The sequence below is a fragment of the Felis catus genome, chromosome B1, assembly GCF_018350175.1.
Source record: "Felis catus isolate Fca126 chromosome B1, F.catus_Fca126_mat1.0, whole genome shotgun sequence".
Lineage (NCBI taxonomy): Eukaryota > Metazoa > Chordata > Mammalia > Carnivora > Felidae > Felis > Felis catus.
This window is the reverse complement of record NC_058371.1, coordinates 144,999,700-145,025,122: the sequence shown is the minus strand read 5'-3', so window position 1 is coordinate 145,025,122 and position 25,423 is coordinate 144,999,700. Positions and strand designations below refer to the sequence as shown.

Sequence of the window (25,423 nt, the reverse complement as noted above, 5' to 3'; positions counted from 1 at the left end):
GGTGGCTCAGTCGGTTAGGCATACGACTTCAGTTCAGGTCATGATTTCATGGTTCGTGGGTTCAAGCCCCGCGTTGGGCTCTGTGCTGAACAGCTTAGAGCCTGAAGCCTGCTTCGGATGCTGTGTCTCCCTCTCTCTCTGCCCCTCCATCACTTGCTCTCTCTGTCTCTCTCACCCTCAAAAGAAAAAAAACATTAAAAATTAAAAAAAAATTTTTTTTAATTCTGTGGTTTTGTCAGTGATTTTTATTCCCTGACATTCCAAAAAAGAATTTCAGGATGCTTGGTTCCATGAGTTTTGGGTTTTATATTTATTAAAAGATGTTTTTCTTTCGGGGCACCTGGGTGGATCAGTTGGTTGTGTGTCCGACCCTTGGTTTTGGCTCAGGTTATGATCTCTCAGCTTTGTGCGTTTGAACCCTGCATCGGGCTCTGTACTGACAGCAAGGAGACTGCTTGGGATTCTCTCTCTCCATCAGTGCCTCTCCCTGACTCGCGCTGTTTCTGTCTTTCTCAAAATAAATAAATAAACTTTAAAAAAAAATAAAAGCTTTCTTGTTTCAGAAGCAAAGCATTTTGAATTTGGTTTTTTCCAAGACCTGTGTTGGACATCTTGAGTGTATAAGAAGTCAAAGGTAAATGTCTTTAAAACAAATACCTGATTATCATAAGGTGGCTCTAAGGCACATTAATGATTTAGGGGCTGCTACCCTCACTGTCCTACCCTACACTGGCATTCCTGCAGATCAACACGGGATGACGCACACACCTAAGCCTTCAGATGCAGGAGCTGTCAGCATTTTTATTATTCTGTACTATTCCCAATATTATTCTCACCTAAAATTTGCCCTTTGCACGTTGAGATCCTTAAGAATGTTCTCTTCAGCTTACGCTGTAAAAGTCATTTGTTGATTCCTCCTACAAAATTTTACAGAATCCTATTAGAGGCTTTCAACTGCGGGCTCCAAATCCCTGAACTGTGTGTCATTTGCAAACAGTACACGTATTGAGAACTCTTCAATGCATGAAGGGTGCTACACATGTTAAGGTCTCCGGAATGACTCATGTGTAATAGAACTGCCACAGCAACAGTTCTTGGTAGGTAACAGTCTTTCTCAAAACATGAGGAAAACAAAGCAAGATGATGTCATCAAGGATCAAGCCCAGAAGTGTACTACTGAATGCCTGGGCTTGGGTTTCCTGTCTGTTTATGCGGCTTGTAACAAAGAAAAGGGGTCACAGAAGAAGAGTATTTGTTGCTGTAAGAATGAGCCATCATAGGGGTGCTTGGGTGGCTCAATCAGTTGAGTGTCTGACTCTTGGTTTCGGCTCAGGTCATGACCTCGCGGTTCGTGAGTTCGAGCCCCACATCTGGCTCTGTGCTGACAGTGTAGAGCCTGCTTAGGATTCTCTGTCTCCCTGTGTCCCTTCCCCATGCATTCTCACTCTCACTCAAAAATAAATAACTAAACATAAAAAAAGAAATGAGCCATTATATGTCTTAAGAGTTAGATGGATTTCATTATAACTTTAAGACTGCTGACAGTGACCTGGCCAGCTCGTAGATGGGGCTCTGTCAGCAGCTAGTCCCCAGCTCCTGATTAGATACAGACCTTTGTAAATGCAGTTCCCTTGCCTGGAACACTACCATTCTCCTCACCCTCACCCCCACTCCCACAATAAGCTTACACATACAATCGCCTACTTGTCACCTAACCAGTCCAACTCATCCTTTCCAGATGTCATTTCTCCCAGGAAGTCTTGCTGAACCTCCCAAGTCTAGGCTACATTCCCACACTATGTAGATCTCAAGGTGCCATGTCACTTCTTTAGTCATTTTCTCATGCCACCTAGTCACGTGCATTCTAATTATCTGCTACTCGTCCATATCTGCTTCTGTACTGTAAGTTATTTAAAGGGATTGTCTTGGGCGCCTGGGTGGCTGTCGGTTAAGCGTCCGACTTCAGCTCAGGTCACGATCTCGCGGTCCGTGAGTTCGAGCCCCGTGTCGGGCTCTGGGCTGATGGCTCAGAGCCTGGAGCCTGCTTCCGATTCTGTGTCTCCCTCTCTCTCTGCCCCTCCCCCGTTCATGCTCTGTCTCTCTCTGTCTCAAAAATAAATAAACGTTAAAAAAATTAAAATAAATAAATAAATAAATAAATAAATAAAGGGATTGTCTTGTTCGTATTTGGATTCCCAGGCCTCTCACAGTGCCTGGGATATAATAGGTAACACATAATAATACGTAATACATAGTAACACTTAATAAGTAAGAGGTGTTGGATGGGTGAATGAATAACTTGCAGGTTCGGGACACCTTTGTGGGCATTCTTTTTTTTTTTTTTAATGTTTATTTATTTTTGAGACAGAGAGAGACAGAGCATGAACAGGGGAGGGTCAGAGAGAGAGGAAGACACAGAATCTGAAACCGGCTCCAGGCTCTGAGCTGTCAGCACAGAGCCCGACGCGGGGCTCGAACTCACGGACCGTGAGATTATGACCTGAGCCGAAGTTGGACACTTAACTGACTGAGCCACCCAGGCGCCCCCATTGTGGGCATTCTTGAAGGACAAATCTGACTTTCAGAGATGGTCTGACCAAACTCGCACAGTGAGATAGAAATCCAGACGTCAATTTAGTGATTTACAGTAAGAATTATGACTGTTGTGCCTGGTTGCAGAATTTTTCCAGCCTGCAGAGACTTTGGACAACGAGAAAAGAGGACAAATTCTAATCAGGAAGTTGCAAAAGCATTAAGGTGAGATAAAATGAGTGAGTTGGATATATATACTCTTTCAATAATGGTGTATCAGCTACCAGAATAAGAGAGGGGTTCCTTGAGCCCAAGAAGATCACTCCTGGAAATGTGTTTGGATGGACAGAGCTAACTTTAAATCTCCCTTTTGATTGGCACTTTTGTCCTTTGATTTTATTAAAACAATCAGTGTCTTGTAGGTCTATGAGCCATTTTAATCTTTTAGACTTATTTTGCATATACACTCATTTCACAACTACTCTATTCACATCACATATCTGTTCTATTAGTTATTATAATTTTTTTTCAACGTTTATTTATTTTTGGGACAGAGAGAGACAGAGCATGAACGGGAGAGGGGCAGAGAGAGAGGGAGACACAGAATCGGAAACAGGCTCCAGGCTCTGAGCCATCAGCCCAGAGCCCGACGCGGGGCTCGAACTCACAGACCGTGAGATCGTGACCTGGCTGAAGTCGGACGCTTAACCGACTGCGCCACCCAGGCGCCCCTCTATTAGTTATAAACTCAGAGGTCAATTTATCTCTGGGTTCTTTTACACTGTGGTATCATCAGCATTTGAGTTTATCAAGCAGTTTCCATTTTAAAAATGTCTGAAAAGCACCTACTATATGCCTAATGCTATGCTAGACATTATATGTAATAGTGATTAAATGAATGGGCTTTGGGTCAAAAAGACCTACGTTGGATTCCACCTCTATGAAGTAAACATGTGACCTCCAGCAAGTTATGTGAACGCTTGATTTCCTCATCTGTTACATGGAGACGATAACATTTATTTAAAGGGTTTTATGAAGGTCAGCTGAAGTAAAATCTATGAAGTGCTTACAGCACAAACTCTCAATAAATGTTATCTAAATTATATGATAATATTTGCAACTTAAAGGTACTCTTTCCAGTCAGAGTCACCTCTTACTATAAAAGAAAGGCAAACCCAAATTAATAGTTTCAGAATTAATAATAAATGATGAGGGTTTTTTTTTAAGTGTAGGAAGCACTTCATGGATTTCTGTTCTTATCTCATGTACTGTATACAGTAATAAATAGTTATTTACTGAGAACATCCAACATATATAACATTGTTCTAGGAATGAATGGTGATGAACAGATAAAGAGAATATTCTCCTATTCTTGCAAACTATCCATGTTGGATGTAGTTAGCTCTCATTCTAGGTAGATTTTTCAAGTATCTTGTTTCACTTAACTTTGGTACCCAAATTAATGACTATACAGTTTTCTTATGTGAAAAAAAAATCATTTAAAAATGATGGTAAGTTCATTCAAATGTTACCTTGGCAACTGTGAAACCGGATTTTCTTGATTTGCTTACTAAGCATCTTCATTCATTTCATTTTACTGACCTTAATGGAGCCCCTAACCTGCACCAAGCCCAGTTACAGGTGAGAAAGAAAAAAACATCCCTTGACATCCAGGAGCTGGTCTAGGACTATCACCGTGGCCTTGATGGTCTCCTGTTGAACGTAAACAATTTCACAGCACATCAACATCAAACAAGGCCACTCTGTGGCCATGATGGATTATGGTAAAAGCAAGACCTTCCATAATTATGTCTGAGCACAGACAAAACATAAACACTGTCCGAGCCACAGCACTCACCGAACACCCTCCTCTCTTGACTACTATGGGTGATGGCTGATTCTTTAACAATTACAGCTTTAGCCTCTCTACTTCTATAAGATCTATTAAGATACCCAATCATGAAATTATGCTCACTTCCTGACAGTAGCCAATCCAGAGCAAAATGTCATTCCTTCAACCCTCCTCCAAATTACCTAACCCAAACCCAATCCTGTATGTTCTAACACTTCCTCTACAATATCTCTTACTGAAAAATTCACAGTTCCCCATGCTGCACATTCTTCCTCACTGTAACTTGTTCAGTCGTGTCCCTGGTGGTCTTTGGCTGGAGGACCGTGACACGAAAAGGAGTATCATAATAAATACAAAAGTTTAATGATTAAGAAATCATTTAATATTGGGCTCAGCTGCATATATCAGTAAACCTAAAATAAGTGGCTTATAAAAGAAGTGTTCTCTCTTATATAAAAGAAGTCTGAAGGTAAAGAGTACGGGGCTGATGTGGTAGCTCCAAATCATGGATTTGGGCTCGCTCTTTCTTTCTCTTCCACCATTCTAGCACGTGCCTTCCAGATTCAGGGTCAGTTCATGGTCCACCAGTATGACTCCTGGAGATGCAGCCAAGCTTCCATAGTCCAGGCAACTGGAAAGGAGTAAAGACAGAGGGATGATAGGAGTGGTTCCCACCTTCATCAGATCCCTTCAAGAAGCCTTCCAAGAAAATCTACACATCACTCCTGCTTAGAGCTCACCAGACCTCCCTGGCAGAACTTAGTCTTGTGGCCAGCATTATCTTCACGAAAACGTGGGAAATGTTATGTGTTAGCTGGGCACGTTGCCAGTCTGAACAATACCAGGGTTTCACAAAGGGAAAAGATGAGAATGGGTATTGATCGAGTAGGGTTTATGACAAAATTATTGACATAGTAATTTGGACTGAAAAAATAACTCTTTCGTTTACTTCGGTGTCAATTGGGTTAGTTAATGGTGAAAAAAGAAATTTCACTTACAAGCAATGTATTTACAAGCATAAATGGCCTGATTCTTCAGGAAATTATGGTTTGATGACATTACAGGGTAGGAATTATCAAACAGCTAAAAAAAAGAAAAGGAAAGGAAAGGAAAGGAAAGCAAGGAAAGAATCATTCCACAAAGATTTTTGATGTTTAGAACAAGAAATGCTCTGGAAATATCATATTCCTGGAATCAGCAATGTAGGCTATTTGCAACAGGACCTTAAAATAGCAGAGTTCACGCTTGTTGCCCTCATCGTTCTAAAATTTTTGAATCCAGGGACGCTTGGGTGGCTCCCATGCACCCGAGTTGGTTAAGCAACCCACTTGATTTTGGTTCAGGTCATGATTTCACAGTTCCTGAGTTTAAGCCCTATCCTGGGCCCCACGCTGACAGCATGGGAATCTCTTGGGATTCTCTCTTTCACTCTCTCTCTCTGTGCCTCCCCACTCATGCTGTCTCTCAAAAATAAGTAAACTTTTCAAAAAAGTAAAATAAGTTTTTTGAATTCTTACAGACCTATCTGCCCACAGTAAGCAGAGGTCCTCAAGTTATGAAATCAGTATGTCAATAAATATTTAGCTAAATTAAATCAACATAGTAATTTATCTGTGTCCACAAACATGCATTGAAAAATTTTTCATTGCAATCCCTAGTACTTTCTTCATTGGTATCGATATTATTAACAATAACAATAATAATAATACATAAGATATTTGGGGTCATCATGAGAGGTCAGATGCTGTTCCAAGTGTTTTACATGAATCATCACATTTAAACCTCACAAGAACCCTATGATTTAGTCACTGTTATTATCATCTCCTTTTTTTGAGATGAGACATTAAAGCCATAAAGTGTTTGATTTACCCTGGTTGGTAAGGGGAAGAACTGTACTAAAATCCAGTAGTCTCAACCTGAGATGCTAAAGCCTTAAGCACCTCACTCTACCTTCTCCCTACCCCACCGGGCAAAGGAAGCATAGTCGGGAGCAATTTACTAGGGTAGGAAGATTACGGGAAAGCAGACATTCAAGTGAACATTTTCTTTCAAATTTGACATCCTCTTTGGAAAAACTGATGTAACTGAGTATAGAAATCATGTCAAATCAACTTCCTTGGGAAATGGTCATGCCTAGATTGGGGTTTTTACTTAAAAAAAAAATAGAAGAGGGGCTCCTGGGTGGCTCAGTCGGTTGAGCGCTGACTTCAGCTCAGGTCATGATCTCATGGTTGTGAGTTCGAGCCCTGTGTCGGGCTCTGTGCTGACAGCTTGGAGCCTGCTTCGGATTCTGTGTCTCCCTCTTTCTCTGCCGCTCCCCTGCTCATGCTCTGTCTCTCTCTTTCTCCCTCAAAAATCAAATAAAAAAGATTAAAATATTTTTAAAAAATAGAAGAAATACCTCATCTTTGTACACTTATTAGAACTCCAGGAAAGCAATTATTTTTTCGACCAAAGATAAACATTCTTAACACTTCATATACTCTCTCAGAATGTTTCTATGCATGTGTATCTGTATATACACATTTATATATAATATGTACATAAATATTTGTAAATGCATTACATGAGTTTCACACTGTACACACTGTTTTGTTAATGTTTTACATAACAGGTATTATTTATCTATTTATTTTTAATGTTTATTATTTTTGAGACAGACAGACAGAAAGGCAGAGAGCAAGTGGGGGGGGGGGCAGAGAGAGAGGGAGACACAGAATCGGAAGCAGGCTCCAGGTTCCGAGCTGTCAGCACAGAACCTGACATGGGGTTCAAATCCAAGAACCGTGAGATCATGACCTGAGCCAAAGTCGGGCGCCTACCCAACTGAGCCACCCAGGCTCCCCTCACATACTTCTTAAAATGTTAATGACGTTTGTTTATAAAGCTTTCCTTTCTTTCCTTCTTTTATTCTTAAAAATAATGGATTCTTTAAAAACGCAGACTCGCTCTTATACTGTTCTCTTTCCTCGTGTGTGTGTGTGTGTGTGTGTGTGTGTGTGTGTGTGTTATACTTCAAAAGTTACACGTTTACGTTTTTCCAAGAAAATACCATTGAAAGTAATCATTTTGTGCAGATTGAAATATTGGTAAGGAAAATAAAAACGAAGCACATTCCATAAATTAGTAGAGACATAACCTCAAATCTCCAAATTGAGCAAATGTAGAAACACAATATTTAACATAGAATTTATGTTCTTATATCCTTAAGTTCTTATACCCTTAGCTACCTGATGGTTACAATAGCTTTTAAAAGTGCAAGCTGCATGACTTTTTCCAAAGACATAATTTTAGGCAAGACATACCTTCAAAGTTTCTATTTAAATAAATGTAAGAATTTTAGTAAATACCATCTTTGAGATAAGACTAAATGACCAAATTTATATTTCTTTAAAAAATCCTTTAAAATTTTTTTCTATCACATAAGTAGTACTCCCTTATCATTATGTCATGATTAGTTCAGGCCAGTTGTACTGTTGAAAAGCCGAGTATTTCTAGGGTGCCTGGGTGGCTCAGTCAGTTGAGCATCTGACTTTATCCCAGGTCATGATCTCATGGTCCGTGAGTTCAAGCCCCGCGTTGGGCCCTGTGCTGATGGCTAGGAGCCTGGAGCCTGCTTTGGATTCTGTGTCTCCCTCTCTCTCTGTCCCACTTGCTCTTTGTCTCTCTGTCTCTCTCTCAAAAATAAATAAACATTAAAAGAAATTATTTCAAAAGGCCAAGTGTTTCCTTATAGTCATACAAGGTAGTGCATGAGAATCCCGGAATTATCTAGCAATTTGATATTAAAACTATGTTCTTGGAATATTTGTTATCTTGAGAAGTTACAAAACTAATGACTTTTGGAATTCCTATGGAAGGAAAGAAAGCTAGGAGTAAAATCACATCTTCTGCATACCTGACCAAATAATTTGGGAGTACATAAATCCAGGTTTAAGACAAAAATAGTGATTCCAGGAAGAATACTAAGGGACACACTTGATATTTACAAGATTTATAACTCTATTTTGAATCCCTCTTTTCCTATGAGGTCTACTTTTGTCTGGATTCTTCCAAATGAACTTACAATTTTTTTTAGTTATGGTCATAAAATTTTAATACACACATTCAGAAAGTTCCAGAAGCATGGCATCCAAAGGCCAGTTTCTTTGTGGCCTACCCTATCCCTGCATAGGACAGACTGTACAGGAGTGGTTTATTCAACAAATTAGTCATTTATTCACTTACGAAATTTAAAACCACCTATTCTCATTGAACTTGAAACAAAAGCTTATTGTGTTTATGGGGAAATACAACAAAATCTATACATAAGATAGCCTAACCCTGCTAAAAGTTGAAAAAGACATTTAAAAAGACTATCTAAATTCATAACAAGAATACTTCAACTATGGGTCGGTGATAATAAGATTACATAATTTTTAGAGGTATGCAAATATAGTCAATTAAAAATTTTTTAATGTTTACTTATTTTTGAGAGAGAGAGAAACAGAGGCAGAGACAGAGAGTGAGGGGGTAGGGGCAGAGAGAGAGGGAGACACAGAATCCGAAGCAGGCTCCAGGCTCTGAGCTGTCAACACAGAGCCCGACGCGGGGCTCGAACTCACGAACCATGAGATCCTGACCTGAGTCGAAGTCGGACGTTTAACTGACTGAGCCACCCAGGTGCCCCTATTATTGTCAATTTTTAAGTAATGATGGGGCAAATAGGAGCATTCAGAAACTATGAAAAAGTGGTCATCGCATAATTTTGAATGTGTAGTACCTGGTAAATTGTAAAAGAAAATACAAGAAAAATTTAAAACGTAGACATGCACTAAAGAAAGGTTAAGTACGTACAAAATGTTTTCTGAAATAACTAATAAAATCAAGAATATGATTATTTAAGGACTAATTGTAGTCCATAAAAATCTTTCATAGGACTCTGACTAGTTCAGCCATCTGACTTTGACATATTAATTTCTGAAGTAACAAAATGCCAAATATTAATCTGAAATCCTAAAGTCATAAAGCATTAATAGAATACTCCAGTTTGACATGTTTCCTAATTCGGTGTATGATACTTACAGACATTCTGTTTTCCGACCTTACTACACTCAGACCGGAGGTAGTGAGATTCCACAATAATTTGGCATAGATATGATTCCGCCGATGTGACAAACTGGTTTCTGAAAACTACATGCAAAGTGGATTTTTTTTCTTTTTCATATATTCAGATGCATTTTTATTCCACTAGCGTAGTGTCGTGTTTAAAGGAATTGTATGTGAATCAGTTTGTGACATGAGTTCCTCAGAGATAAATGTCTTCGTTACACTTACATGCTTCCTGTTGAAATTCATTTCTCCCTCCTTTACATTTCCGGCAAAATTTCCACGTACATGAGTGTGCCATCCCGCTAGTTCACACTCTCTCTGAATGTACCTCGACTATTTTTCACTTACGTATCCCCTAGTGGAGTAGTTCTTAGTCCCAAGGGCACATCAGAATTTTCTTGGAGGTTCTTTAAAAAAATACCACGTGGGCCTGCACCCCACACCAAACCTACTGAATCGAGATGGGAGAATGGAGTGTACATTTAGAAAAGGTTCTCAGGTTATTCTGTTTATCTGACTTTTGGTTAAGAGCTGGACAGCTCTGGTCAGCAGAGCTAAGAGGGGTGTTTGAGAAGTGACTAGTGGAGTGAATTCTTTTTTTTTTTTTAATTTTATTTTTTAACATTTATTTATAATTAAGAGACAGAGTGCAGGCAGAGGAGGAGCAGAGAGAGAGGGAGACACAGAATCCGAAGCAGGCTCCAGGCTCTGAGCTGTCAGCACAGAGCCCGATGTGGGACTTGAACAGTCAGACAGTCAACCAACTGAGCCACCCAGGCGCCCCTGGAATGAATTCTTGTGCAATGTTCCCAAATCCTCCATACTTTTGAGGCTCCTCCATTCAAGGCATCCATCGTTCAGCATCCCTCATTCTTCTTGTCTATGCTTATATCTATCTCTCGTTCCTATCCCTGCCTATCTCTGCTTTCCACAGCTGTTATTATTCCAAAGGATACTCCTCTCCATTTTATCCTGCCCCGTTTCCTGTAGAGAGAAACTGTGAACTACTTTACTGTAGGGGCTATCTTGAATTTCCTTTTATCATCTTCTTCCACCATCCCAAGCCCTCCAGATCACATATTTTATTTCCTTTCTAAGCGCATCATGGCCTAAAATTATTTTATGTATGGTTCCCTTGTTTATTATATGTTTCCCCTTAATAGAATGCAAGGTCCTTAAAAATGAAGACATTATGACTTATTCAAAGTTTTATCCCCGGTGCCTAGAAGAGGACCTAGTTCTCAAAATGTACTTGATGAGTAAATGAACTACCTAGAGCATTCGTTTCTTGTGTGTTTAAATGCAGTTAATTGTATGTTACATTTGCCTAGTTCCTACTGTATCAGTCTGCTGCCTTCCGTCTCATCTGCTAGTTACTGCTCTGCAAAAGCCATCATGTTAAGGTTTTAAAGGGCCAAGTACTTTTATTTTACTAGTACGTCAAGGTACCCAACAAATCAAATTCATGGAAGGCCTGTTTTTGAAGAAACTAGAAATTATATATTCTTTAGCATGGATAAATTCGAAGGTGAAGAGTAGAAAATTACAGACATCTAAATGGAGCCAATGCATTTGTTAATAATATAGGAAATGTTACTTATACATAAGAGAATTTCTTAATTTTAGTTGAGGGTTTCATGGGTTGACTCAGACCTGACCCTCTCTATAAAAACTCAAGATCAATTATATGAACAAACACATGATTATTCTTGGGTTCTATAGCACACCTTTTAGCAGAGTCAAAGTGAGTTTGTTTCTACTATACATATAAAATATTATCAGGATCCGGATACCAGACTTCAAAGTGAGTGGCTGGCTGGGAGCACTGGCCCATAGAGCTGCCTTTAGTCTCCTAGTAGGTGTGGGAACCATCAATTGTTCAAGATAAAGAAGAGTAGCTACTTGAATTCTACTTGAATTTCTTGAAGTTGTTCTTCCCTGTCTCTGCTTAGCATGCAGAATGTAGAGTATCCAACATGACATGGGGAAGGTTTCCCTCTCGTGCAAATTCCAGAATGCTGTGAGTCATCAGGGGTGCTACACTGTGATGCAACCATTATGACGCCCCATGGTACCCGATGATGAACCATAAAATGTTCAAAATGGTTAGAGTTAATGGGAAGTAGGTACAAAGTTCATGGGCTTGAAAATACTGAAGATTATTTCACTTCCTCTGTGAGTAGCTCCATTTATAAGAGTCACTTGGTTCTTCAATGTGATTAATAGAATGTACCTATCATAATGCCAAGGTTAATAATAATAGTTGCCATGTATTGAGCACTCCGCATTTGCTAGGTTTTGTGTTGCTTGCATAGGTTATCTCATTTGATCTGCTTAACAGCAGGTCGGTAGCTTTATTTCTATTTTCAGATGAGGAACCCGAGTCTTTCAAATATTAGGTGGTTTAGTTTGTGGTGGAATTTGTACATGATTACCCAACTGGTGTGAATTTACAGCTCATACTAAGCACTAGCAATCTGCCCCTATAATTCTATGTTCCATCCCATACCAACGGAAATCGTTACCCTCCGCATTTCCAGTTGTAAAAAGACTGAGCAATTTCCGGTGTAAAGAACTCACTTCCCTTCAAAGTGAACCATTTCTGATGATGCATGCACACAACTTGCCTTCCTCTCACTTGAGAAGAAAGAGTAAGGGAAAGGGAACAATGGGACCAGAACAAAAGCGAAGCCGGAGAGGAGAGCAGCGCCACAGTCTGAACTCTAAACAAAATCCCTGCCATCTTTTAAAAAAATTTTTTTTCAACGTTTATTTATTTTTGGGACAGAGAGAGAGCATGAACGGGAGAGGGGCAGAGAGAGAGGGAGACAGAATCGGAAACAGGCTCCAGGCTCCGAGCCAGCAGCCAAGAGCCCGACGCGGGGCTCGAACTCACGGACCGCGAGATCGTGACCTGGCTGAAGTCGGACGCCCAACCGACTGCGCCACCCAGGCGCCTCCCACCCCCCGCCATCTTTTGAAATCTGCAGGCAAGGCTGTGAATCTGTCTGAATCAGAACCTTCTCCTCCAGCCACAAAGATGACGGTGCAGGTCCCTGCTTCACCCTGGGATGGGCGGTGCCGTCTTCCTGGTCTTTTTTTCCATTTTGGGGCATACTGTGTCAGAGGTGTTCTTTCCATTTAAGCTTTCTGCTGGTAAGGACATTAAGCGGGGGAGCAAAACTAAACTGCATCCTTGTTTTCCATGGCAGTCCAAATCCTTCTTATCATCTGACATAACAGAATTACTTTTCCGGCCCGCACTACACTGAGCTTCTGGAGAGCAGGGAACGGTGATCAGTTCATCGCTCTCTTTACTGCCTCCACCCCCCCCCCCCCATAAAAAAATAAAACAAGCAGATGACAACAAATACACTCTCAGCAAATGTTGACTAGAAGGGAAGGCATGAGTCACGACTGTTTATTTCATCCTGCTAAATGTATGGTATTCTTTAGCCCACGACCTCCATATGCCATTAAAAAGTAAGTAGCTTTACAAGTTTCCCAGAATTAGGATAGATGTACTGTGATCCACACTCCTAAAAGGGCTGTTGCACTGGAAGAGATACGTATCTTTAAGACAAGGAACCAGTCAGAGAGAGGGAGAATGATGCTTTCTTTTTTTTCTTCAAGTCAAGGAAAATCCAGTTCTGGAGCTGTGGCTCCATCAAAGTTAGTCGAATTGAGCAGCTCCCATCCTCTTCATTTTTCCTTCTTGTGGGGATTAACTGCCCTACCAGATTCTAACTGGGCTTCCTCAAAGCCGGTGGTTTTATCCTGGGATTTGTGGTGCACAGACTTGGGCACCCCCTTCATTTAAACGTCAATACCCTCCCAGCAGTGGTTATTCCTTAGGACCAAGTGTTGTTCTTCCCAGAAGCTCTCTTTCCAAAGATCGGTTTACTCCAAATTCCTTTATCAGAGTGGAGAGAGGTTTTAGAGTCAGAGGACCTTAAATCCATCTGGTTTCTGCCATAACCAGGGGTGTCAAGTCCTCCTTGTAAAACAGGGAAAAAGGATTCTTAACCAGCAAGGTTACTGACTGAGACGGTGCAGGTCATCTTTTAAGCGGTTATAGTTCGGCAATGATAGATGGTCAATAAATCCTCATTTTGATAAGGACCTTGGGACACAGACAAATGGGAGGGGAGACGATCTGAAATTCTGGCCACTTTCCAGCAGTGGGGAAGCAAGGGCTCGCGGTCGGGATAAAGGGCCCATCTTAAATAAAGTCGCTCCTCATTAGGGGGCGCTCTCTCTAGCCGTTTCACGAACTTCATAATCCCTGTTAAAGGACATCAGGCTCTCCTTGCTAAGTCACTCTTGGTCTTAAAGTACTTCTACATCTTAATAGGGAACTCTTCTAATCAGTCCCTGTCTCTTGTAGTATCAAGATCAACCAAAGTCTACACGGAGGTTCTTCAGGTGGTTTGAGAAAGTGGGACTTTTGACTGTCAGCTACCAGCTCTCCAACTCTACTCCCACCCTCGAATGTGGAGCGGGCGTGTTCTCAGCTCGCAGCTAGGGTTTAATTTCCATTTCCTCCCGGTGGCTCTCCACGCTCCGGGGAGGTGGGGCGCCTGCCATCCGCGTGTGGTTTTGGGGTAGTAACCTCTTGCGGCGCAGCCGCCCTCCTCCACCCACAGCGGAGGCCGTGACGTCACGGGCCTGGCCCGGGTCCCCGCCCGGCCTATAAAGCCGCAGGTGCGCGCCGCGCCTCCGGAATGTTCGCACACCTTTTGCCCGCGCCCGAGTCGGAACCGAGGGATCCCGAGGCGAGCTGTAGGCGCTCGTCCAGCGCCCGAGCCCGGCCGGGCGGCGAGCACGGCCGCACACTCCCTCCTGTCCGCTCTCTCTTCCGCCACCTCCAGTTCCAGCCGCGACTCCCGGCCGAGTTGCCCCAGAGACCGCGACGCCGCCGCCGCGCCGAGGGACCAATGAGAGCCCCGCTGCTGCCGCCGGCGCCCGTGGTGCTGTCGCTCCTGATCCTGGGCTCAGGTGAGGGCATCCCGGCTCCGAACTGCCGGCCTGCGCTTCTCCCACGGCGGGAGGCGTCCACGGCAGCGCCCTCCCCGAGGTTACTGCCGGGGAGGAGGAGAAACGCGGGCAGGTGCCTCTGACGTCCCAGGTCAGGAAGAGGGTGCCGGAGAGTTCCCGAATTTTTTACTTTAGTCCAGCTGGAAGAGACCTCAGAGATCCTGTGCTCCAAATTCTGCCTTTTACAGAAAAAGAAACCGAGTCCAGAAAGGTGAAGCGATTTCCGCAGATCTTAGAGTAGTTAAGTCCTGGACGCGGAGCGCTGACTCCTGCCTAAAATCTCCATCTCCTCTGTCTAGTGATTGTACCTTTACCTTCCTAGAGGCCCTCCCAGGGAGAAGTAAAAGCACCACCCTGTTGCTCCTTTAGTGAGACCTATAAGATAAACCAGGGGCCTGAAACTTTAGGCCCCCAAATCTCACCTGGGCCCCCCCCCTCCCCAGGTTCTTCCCTAGGTAGGAACAAGAATAATGAAACAATGACAGGAAGAGTCCTTACTATCAAATAGCATTTATGTTGTTTTACAGTTATGTATGTCACCTTTTTAAAAATATGAACACGTGTCAAGAGAGTCTGATATTTCTATCTAGAACCCATCCGTTCAAATGGGTCATTCTAGCAAACACAAACGCATTTGGCGTGTGAAGTGATGGGACTCTACAGACATTACCTGTTCAGTAATTAGACGAACTTGCCTATTTGGCAGCATTATTTGGTGGGGAAGGTGATGGAGACCGTCTGTGGAAAAGAAAACCTCGATGAAAGCAGCTCTGTAAATTGGAGCAGCTGAGTTTGCTTGTTGGCAGAATGTGAAGATGCTTTCATAAGTGACTCAATCCCAAACAATAGCACATGTGCAATAACAGCTTTGATATCAGAAGATAAACATTTCTCCTGAACCCAGCTGACTGGTGAGAAAGGCACTCACTCTGCTCTACCTTTTCTTTTCGCCCGTTGTTCTTTCTCCCACAGCCCACTATGCTGCTGGATCAGCTGCCAACGACACCTCCTCTGGGAAAGGGGAACCATTTTCTGGGGACCACAGTGCCGATGGATTTGAGGTTACCCCAAGAAATGGGTCCTCAGGAAGGGAGATCTCCCCTGTGAGTGAAACGCCTTCTAGTAGGGAACTGTCCTCGGGGATCGACTATGATTATGCAGAAGAGTATGATAACGAACCACAAATATCTGGCTATATTGTAGATGATTCAGTCCGAGGTGAGTGGAGGATAAGGCGAAAACATAGCCTAGGAGATGTGTGTTTGTATGGGCAAAGCTGCTTCAAAAGAAGAGCCATTCCCTGGCTCTCGGAGTGGTTTTCTTGCGTGTTCGTGTGCTGCATATGCCTTGGGGAAGCTACCTCCTGAGATGGAAGGCGCTGTGTGTGGGTACGTCTGATATGTCTGGAGCTCTAAAAATGGTCAATGTCTATTAAGTCTACTTTACAAGTAGGAGTTGTTAGCATTTTACAAAGATGGTAACTGGAGAAGGTGGTTTTGCCCAAGCTTCCACGCCAGCAAGCAGTTGAGCCAGGATGAGAACTCCAGTGTTTGATGGTGATCCGATGCTCTTTCCCATTGGGCCACACAGCCTCCATGCTGAGAGACAGACATAGACATCAACCAGCCGTCAGCTTCTGTGTCCACTCCCCATACAGAAATTCCCTAAACACCTGCATTTTAACACAAATAAGGGAACAGAACAAAGTAGTGGGGAAGGACTTTAGTGGGGTTGGACTTTAGCTTTTAAGTGCCCCAGGTGTTGAAAAACAAGTGTTTCTAAAACACGACAAAAAAAATAATATAACCTTCTGGAAATATTAAAGAACAACTATGCATGGATTTCAAATTGCTAAAAATCACGATTTAGCCCCAGATTTCATGTGTTAGTTAAATAATAGTGATCCATAGTTTTGTTCCCTTTTGCTGTTATCTGATCTTTAAAAAAGAGCATTTGCTTAAAATGAAGAGTACCAAAGTAAGAGGTTAAGTATTGTTCATTACCCTCATATTACTTTGGAGTTTCAGGACAGATGAGGTCATCACTAAATCTAAATATCCTAGAGACATCCAATATGGAGGCAGAACATAATGCCCCATCTCTCCTGACCTTCGTTTCCCTGACTTCTCCCCCTCTGTCTGCCTTGCAGACCTGGTGAAGGGACAGCAGGTGATACCACAGGGAGAGTGACTGGGTTAAGCGCCAAGTGGAAAAAGCTTTAGGGAACACTCCACTTTACTGCTTGTTCAATAACTTGCGCTTTTATGTGAGGTGGGGAAGAGGTTCATTTATATTTCTTTTTGGAAGGATAAGAGGAGAAACTGTTCTCTTAAGGAGGTTTCAAGTCGTTAACGTTTCAAACGGCCAAATAAACTGTTAGCAGTGAAACTGACTAGTGCCTTGTGAAATACAGGGAAACTGATGGGTGAGCTCCTTTGAAAGGCTGTTGAACCCCTGGGGTTGCTGTCTGTTGCAGCACTTCAGCGTGGTGACGATTTGTCTCTGTCTACAATTTGCAATGTATCTGATAACATGCAGTAATACTCATTTAAAGTGTTTTCTTTTAGAGGACTTATTCTAATTTGTGTTGCTTATTTATCACCAAATTTTCAATATAAAAATTGCACAACCGGTTAAGCATTGCTCCTAATTTGACTATTATTAATGTCATAATAACCTGCTAAAATCCTCATAATATTTATTTGTCGCTTCCTTGATCACAGGGTTCTATCTTTGATACCCTTCCCTATATTTCCAATGTTTTCTATTTAATGGGACATTATGCAGGACCATTATGACTAATGGTATTATGACATTATGGTATCTTCCTCTTTTCACTGGGCTCTGTTTGCTAAATACTTGCTTAGATAAGCCTATTCAGGTACTAGTATAACAAAACACACAGCTCCAACATGAACACTCCTCCCTCCCATATTTAGTATGTGGGAAAACTATGTCCTGTATAGCAATAACACTGAACGAATGTTTCTGTAGATCAAAAGAGTTAAGATGACTGACTCTCAGAAGCATCAGGTACAAATATTTCCAGATTCCTATTTTTCAAATAGATTGACCACAGAAATGAGCCCCATGGAATGAATAATTATAACCTGTCGTAATCTGGGAGTTGGAGAAAATTGATTAATCCTAATACATAATTCTCCGTTTTTTCCATCCTCAAGTAATACACAGTAATTCCCAACTATGATAATGAGCACAAGACCGAGATGCATATATAAAATCAACAGATACACTAAAGCACCAGTTTAGTCAGTAACCTTGACCTATCCAAGAGAAAACATAGGACGGGGGGGGAATGACAGGTTTTGATACCCCAGCACTGTCATTCTCTAACTGCATGTCCCAGGGCATGTAACTTGTCTTCATTCAACTTCAGTTTCCTCATCTATAGCATCTGGATAACAATGCACTCAACCGTGATCTGAGTTTAATCAAATTAATGCTCATATACCAAGAACTTGGTATGTATAAGAAATTCAAGAAATGTGCAAGATATTTCCTCATTTTTTTTAGACAGATACATACTATTAACAACAGTAATAATACTGGTATAAATAAATTCAAAATATGTTTCTAAGCTTATAAAATAACGAGGAGGTCCAGATTTTCAAGCGCCACACCATTCAGATATTCTCTTTAACCAGTTATTATATATGAATTTGGGTTAAATAATGAGAAAAATAGGGTTATCATGCCCATGAGCTCTCACTGCTAGGACTTCTTTCTCCATGTCTCCAAAATGATATGCAAGATGAAGAGAGACTGCGGTCAATAAATCGTATCTATTTTTTTTTTTCAGTTGAACAGGTAGTTAAGCCCATGAAAAACAAGACAGAAAGTGAAAAGACTTCAGATAAACCCAAAAGAAAGAAAAAAGGAGGCAAAAATGGAAAAAATAGAAAAAACAGAAAGAAGAAAAATCCGTGTGATGCAGAATTCCAAAATTTCTGTATTCATGGAGAATGCAAATATATAGAGAACCTGGGAGCAGTAACATGCAAGTAAGTTTTCCTAAGTTAAAAAGAAATCTATTTATAACACTAGATCTGAAACTCCTAGATGCAGAAAACCATTTATTTCTCTAGTGTCAAGGGTCTGTAAACTTTTTCTTTTCTTTTTTTTTTAATGTTTATTTATTTTTGACAGAGAGAGAGAGAGAGACAGAGCATGAGTGGGGGAGGGGCAGAGAGAGAGAGGGAGACACAGAATCCGAAGTAGGCTCCAGGCTCTGAGCTGTCAGCACAGAGCTCGATGTGAGGCTCAAACCCACGAACTGCGAGATCATGTCCTGAGCTGAAGTCGGATGCTCAACCCACTGAGCCACCCAGGTGCCCCCGTAAACTTTTTCTTAAAGGACCAGCTGGCAAATAATTTAGGCTTCTTTGGTCGAGGTTATGTATGTGCTTCCAACTAAAATGTAACCATTTAAAAATGTAGAATCATTTTAAAGTGTAATAACCATCCTTGGCTTACACACTGTAAAAAACCCAACGAATGGCCAGATTTGATCCACTGGCTACAGTTTGCTGACCCCCGGTTTTATAATATACAAAACAAACTATGTAAAAATATACAAAAGGGGGGCGCCTGGGTGGCGCAGTCGGTTGAGCGTCCGACTTCAGCCAGGTCACGATCTCGCGGTCCGTGAGTTCGAGCCCCGCGTCGGGCTCTGGGCTGATGGCTCGGAGCCTGGAGCCTGTTTCCGATTCTGTGTCTCCCTCTCTCTCTGCCCCTCCCCCGCTCATGCTCTGTCTCTCTCTGTCCCCAAAAAAATAAATAAACGTTGAAAAAAAATATATACAAAAGGTTTGCAAAACTTTTTTTTTTAAAAAAAGGACCTAAAGGTACTCTTCACATAATGCTCTATACTCCCTCCTCTCAAAAGCTACTGGCACATTAAATGATAGTGGAATGTATTAGCTGCATCACAAGTGACAGAACTCATCAGGTGGTCATACAAGGAGCACAAAGAATGAAAAGGTGTGTCTTCTTGGAATATCACACCCAAACTAATCTCAACTTGTTCTTACACTAATAGATCTTTGGCTTGAATGCATTCTGTCTCCTGATTTTGAAATACAAATAGATAGCATGGCTTTTTTTTTTTTTTTGAGTGTTACAATTAAATGCTAAAATAGAGAGAATGCTTTCAGTTATTATTATAATTTTTGGATGTGGGTTGTTTCCAGATGTCATCAGGATTACTTTGGTGAACGGTGTGGGGAAAAGTCCATGAAGACTCACAGCATGGTTGACAGTGATTTATCAAAAATCGCTTTAGCCGCCATAGCTGCCTTTGTGTCTGCCGTGAGCTTCACAGCGATTGCTGTTGTTATCACAATCCAGTAAGTACGGCATAACTTAAAGATTCCTAATAAAATAATGCCGGGTTGGTTTATTTTCAGTATGCTGTCACAAAGTACTGTATCCCATTTTAGATGAATTATTCTATTGGTGACATGTGATCCTTGGTCATAGCTTTACACTTCACTGACAAAGATCATAGAATTAGGTCAAAATATATATTACTTCGGCCACCATTGAAACTTCATATGTAAAGCTATTTTTCAAAAAGCTTAGAAGTATTTTGAACTTAAAAGCAGATGGTTGTGTTTCATTTCCTGTTTCCACTCATGGCTACTTCCTAATCTCAGACTGTTGATAGCCACTGTGAATATCTTTAAGCTTAAGGAAGCTTCCCAGAGTCTAATGAAAGCCTGGTTCTGGTTCACAGTAGGTTGTCAGAGATCCTGCTTTGGCACAAAAACTCACAAGAGCTTCAAACCAGGAGCCCAGAAAAGATACATCTGTTTCTGTTAAAACGCAGAATTTGGAGTTAGAAATGTCCTAGCACGGTACTGATTTACATAGAACGTGCGCCTATTTGTAATTGTTAAAGGTAATATGGGAACTCAATTATGAAAGAAGAAAGAGGGAAAGAAAGAAGGAGAAAGAAAGGAAGAAAGGGAAAGAGAAGAAAGAAAGGAAAGAAAGAAAAATTTCCTCCGGAGGGGCAGGGCGTAGGAAGCAGGGACAATTCTGTTACTGTTCTACTCCTGCAGTATCTGCCCTGTGCTCATAATAACATCATCACACTTCATGACCAACGAATGTTAGAAGTAGACTGTTCCTGGTAGTAGGCACTGGTGGGTATGTCAAAATGGCATTGTCTGTCAAACAGAAGTCAGTGACTTAAGGAAGTTGGGGGAGGGTGTGAATGGCTCTATAATGACTCATGTGCTACTAGAGCTTGGGAAAAGCAATAGACTCATTATTCTAATTTTAGGCCTTGGTAAATTACTTTAACAACTGGACTGTGTGCATGATCTACCACTCCTGCCATTCAGGAAACAAGGAGTTATCTTCTGCCATTGTTTACTATTATTTAAGATGCAGATTAGATAATGATAAAAAGACACATAAAAAAAAACTGTTTTATGATGCACATAGAGTTTGATGTGTGATTTCATTTTGTTTTGCACACCCTGGAAATTATTTTGATCTGTTAGCACCTCAAGCCAGATATGCAAACGTGTTCAGGAAAAATACTCTCAGACGAATCATGATTGTTTGACATAGAAGGATAGAAGGGAAAAAATAGCCAGATAGGAAAGATGTTTTGAAATAATTATTTAAACTTGTGGTCGTTCAGGTTGCAATATTTAATAATCCTTTGGAAAAGTGTGGAAAAACTTTTGTCACGTTGGCACTCCTAAAACCAAGCAGTGACTTTTCTCCTTTTCTCCCCTATTCTTGTGTTTGGAACATATAGCCAACACTAGCCCAAGCCACATTTTGCTGTTTTTCCATAGTTGAATTTTTTTCCCAAACATCATGTCAACGTTTTTACGATTTTAGTAGGAACATTTAGTGGACGGACTAAAGACCTACCAAAAATAGAATTTCTTGTACAGCACCAAGACTTTTTTAAACAATTGAATTTTAATAGAAAGTAACAATAAATAAAACTAAAAGGAAGTATTTATTATATTTAGAAATCAAGAAAACCCAACTTGTTTGGAAAAACTCTAACCATTTCAATTAGTTTGTACAAGTGTAAAGTCCTTTCGTGGTAAAACTATACCATCTTTTCCTTCCTCCAATTAACACATGGCAACTGTGCTAAGTGTTGATGAAAAAAGAATGAGATCTTGCCATTCGAAACAACATGAATGGACTTAGGGGTATAATGCTAAGTGAAAGTCAGACAAAGACAAATTGATTTCACAAAGAAAGACAAAATCATTTCACTTACATGCGGAATCTGAAAAACCAAACAAATGAATAAACAAACAAAAAACAGAAGTAGACCCATAAATACAGAGAACAAACTGGTGGTTGCCAGGGGGGAGGGAGTGGGGACATGGGCAAAATGGGTGAAGGGGAGTGGGAGATACAGGCTTCCAGCTATGGGATGAATAAGTCATGGGAATGAAAGGCACAGTATAGGGAATATAGTCCCTATTGTAATAGTGTTGCATGGTGACAGATGGTAGCTACAATTGTGGGGAGACTAGCATAACGTATAGACTTGTCGAATCATTATGTTATACCTCTGAAACTAACCTAATATCATGTGTCAGCCATTAAAAAAAAAAAACACACATACAACGTGTTCCATGCCTTTTGAAAGTTTGTGTCTCAGGGCATATCTACTTAAATCCCAGTACTCTGGGAATATGTTTATATAAAGTCACCATGAACATCCCCTTAAAAAGAACAGTTATAAAATATTCCAGAGCTGGGTTTAAGTTTTGGTTTGGCGTAGAATACAGTGTAATGGTCCATGAGGATTCGCAGAAAGGAACTCCCTGTACTCACGAAAACCCCAGTCAATACGGAGATGAATAGAACTTTGATGACCATAGAATATCTTGTTCTCTGAAGGCTTCGAAAACGATACTTCAGGGAATATGAAGGAGAAGCTGAAGAACGAAAGAAACTTCGACAAGAAAATGGAAATGTACATGCCATAGCATAACGGAAGGTAATGAATGGTACAGGTTTGGGTTTTAAAAGACAACTTTAAATCCTATCCTATAATTTTGAGAAATACAGCATTTGTTATCTCAAGAAAAGTGAGGAAAGTAAGTGTCCTCGATTATGGATACACTATGAACATTGGCTACATGAAAGCCTTAGTTTTTGAGCATGAGATAGGTTCAATAGTGAGAAAAGACTATGTCCTAGTATCATAACAGATGTAAAGATGAGGCAGACACAGATCCTCTTTTCAACGGAGTTAGTGTTTAGTAGATAGAATATAGTGTAAGGAACCAGAATGCTAGGGCCAGTAAGTTGTGTCATATGAAAGGAATATGAAGAGTTTCCAGTGAAGGAGAGAAAGTGCCATGGGATGTGTGTAGGGAGCAGGACAGGATGCTATATGTAGGCATTGGAAGTGAGCCTCCAAAGACTGATGAGATTGGGACAAGCAATTATGAAGGGAGAGGAAGATTCATACTGTGAGATGGACGAGGTCACCTGAGAAACTTGTGAAAAATGGCCTAATTCAGATGGGTGTTGGAGAGAAGGTTGGAATGATAGGTTGAGCTCACATGGTGGAGAGCCAAGGCAGGGTGCGTGACCACAAACATGAGAAAATGGCGGGAACAGGATGAATATCCTTTTAAAGAAAGGAAGTCAGAAGGGGGCAGAGGGTACAAATTTGAAATATACCTTGGTCAAGATATATTATAGTTCTTGTTTATAAGTTGTTGTGGTGTTTTTGTTTTTGTTTTTGTTTTTTGTAAAGAGGCAGAGTTTAGCATGTTGTAGGAAAGGTAAGGAGCTATAGAGAGGAATGTTTTATTAATAACTAAAGTGGACAGCTGAGGAAGCAAACTTCCAGAGAAAGAGCAGGTGAAGAGATCGAGGACACATTTAAAATTGGTCAGAAGGAAGAACTCCATTTCCTCAGACATTCAGGAAGGATGTCACATCCTTAAACCATCGATACTCGACCTTCATGGGCTTAAGAATCACTTGAGATGCCATTTAGATGTGCATATTCCTAAACCAAAGCCTAAATCTACTAAATCCAGTATTTCCCTTTCTAGTGAACACTGCAGATGCGTGGAGAAGCACTGTTTCGCATTGGTTAAGCACAAGTATTATGTTCTGAGCCTATTACCGAATTAGTATGCTAGCTCAGTAACTAATAAAGTGGCTGATTATCTATGCCAACCCAGGCTGTACTCAGTACTTAGCGCAGCAGAATTTATTATTGTGTTGGTCTTAAGCTAAGACCACCAACATGAATAAAGGGAGCTTTTTGGTCCTTTAGTGCAACTGAGATCTCACAAAGGAGGTCTGAAATGATTTTTGGAAAAGGAATATGCTGGCCTGGCACGTAGTGGCAGCTATTAACTGGTAGCTACTGTTATTATGCCCTTGGTACTAATTATCCCAAATTAACTGTATATCACAAATATACTATGCCACTTCATCTTTCTTTTTAATTATGTCCACTGCACAGATTTGGTTAGGAAAACTAATTCCCATGAGTGTTGTTGTTTTTCATCAAGCAGAATTTGATGAAACAGGCTTCAGCGTATGTAATCCTCCACCTAAGTGGGCCCATAACCAAAGCAGGTGTGAAAGAGGAATTCAAGTCCAAGTGATAGTCTGTCTCTGCAAAGCTCTTAGCATTTTTCACAAGACATTCAAAATGGACAGAAATTCTGATTCCTGATTTTTTTGGATGTTTTCTTAAAGCCCTAATGAAATAGAGCTTCTCTCTAATATTTTATTGTATTTTTGAACAGGGTATCGGATCGGAGTCACTGCCAAGTCACAACCACGAGTGATGCGCTGGCTCCTCTTTTCGGTGGATCATAAGAAAACGGAACCTTTTCGTTCTGATGGTTTTAAACTTTCAATTGCCACTTTTTATGCTAAGTCTTATTTCTGTACATAAAGATGCATGGAGATAAAAAGTATTTTTTCAAGTTGTAAATAATTTATTTAATATTTAATGGAAGTGTATTTATTTTACAGCTTATTAAACTTTTTTAAGCAAAGAGATTGAGAGTTTGAATATTAGTTTTGAGACTGCAAGGCTGTAGGGTATTTTTCTCCTAACACTTAGGCGATCATTTCGAAAGCTCCTTCCGTTGTAACCTTCAAAACTTACTTCTTTTCTTAGAAAGCACTCTTCGTGGAAAAATTATAAACTAGAGTCATTTAGTCCTCCTACAAATACTAATATCTTAAACCAGCCTTTCTTATTCTGTGTAGAACTTACTCCAAGTCCTGGTCATTTAAAAACTTATAAAATCAACATGTAGTCCTCCCCCTCTGTCACAGTAGACACAGATATTAGAAAAGAAAGAAAATCCACTGCCCGACCATGGTCATCATCACAGACAAGAATAAGTGTCAAGATTACAAATGAGGCACTTCAAAAGAATCAGGACATATTAAGAGACCTTCTTTCTCTAATATCATGACATGAATCTATAAAGCACTAACACCCATTCCTCCTTTTCCTCCCATGGCTACTATTTTTTTTTTATTATTATTTTAAACAAATACCTGTGCATTTGTGGTGAGTGCTCCTTCAAGAACATGAATTCCTTGGAATGACCCCGACTTTGGTTCCTGACTGGCCAACTAAGTTACCTGCACACAAAGCAAAATGAGCCAACCTTTATAATGTACGGGGCACATTTTGAGGAACTTTGTATAATTCCAGCAATCATCCCACAGAAATTCATGAATGAAAGGTGCCTAAAGCAGAAACACTTTCATTTCTCTCTAGAGAATTTCTCTCCAAATCCTTGTCCACTGATCACCTAACCCACCGGTTCCCAGCCTCAACCTGCGCATTATCACATGAGTTTTGGATGTCTCAATGCCCAGGCCCCCATCCCAGAGTTTCCTATTTAA

General features: G+C 40.8%; 1 protein-coding gene and 1 long non-coding RNA gene across 4 annotated transcripts; one reads left to right on the top strand and one right to left on the bottom strand.

The window, feature by feature from the left end:
* Positions 1–4,743: 4,743 nt before the first annotated feature.
* LOC123385038 lies at positions 4,744–11,646 on the bottom strand. Its single transcript, XR_006597009.1, has 2 exons — positions 11,203–11,646; positions 4,744–5,015 (listed from the first exon to the last, which is right to left on the bottom strand). It is a non-coding gene; the product is annotated as an uncharacterized LOC123385038 (long non-coding RNA).
* Positions 11,553–24,474, top strand: AREG (amphiregulin). 3 transcript variants are annotated; one of them, XM_019829363.3, is made up of 7 exons: positions 11,553–11,650; positions 13,863–14,473; positions 15,485–15,730; positions 18,333–18,534; positions 19,723–19,878; positions 22,421–22,520; positions 24,301–24,474. In XM_019829363.3, exons 2-6 carry the CDS (start codon positions 14,200–14,202, stop codon positions 22,512–22,514), a joined length of 972 nt encoding a protein of 323 aa, XP_019684922.2. In that variant the 5' UTR covers positions 11,553–11,650; positions 13,863–14,199; the 3' UTR covers positions 22,515–22,520; positions 24,301–24,474. The 3 variants fall into 3 exon arrangements, with proteins under 3 accessions (XP_019684922.2, XP_044912158.1, XP_006931123.2); XM_045056223.1 differs by having other exon boundaries at positions 11,557–11,650; positions 14,347–14,473; XM_006931061.5 differs by lacking the exon at positions 11,553–11,650 and having other exon boundaries at positions 12,482–14,473.
* Positions 24,475–25,423: the final 949 nt, after the last annotated feature.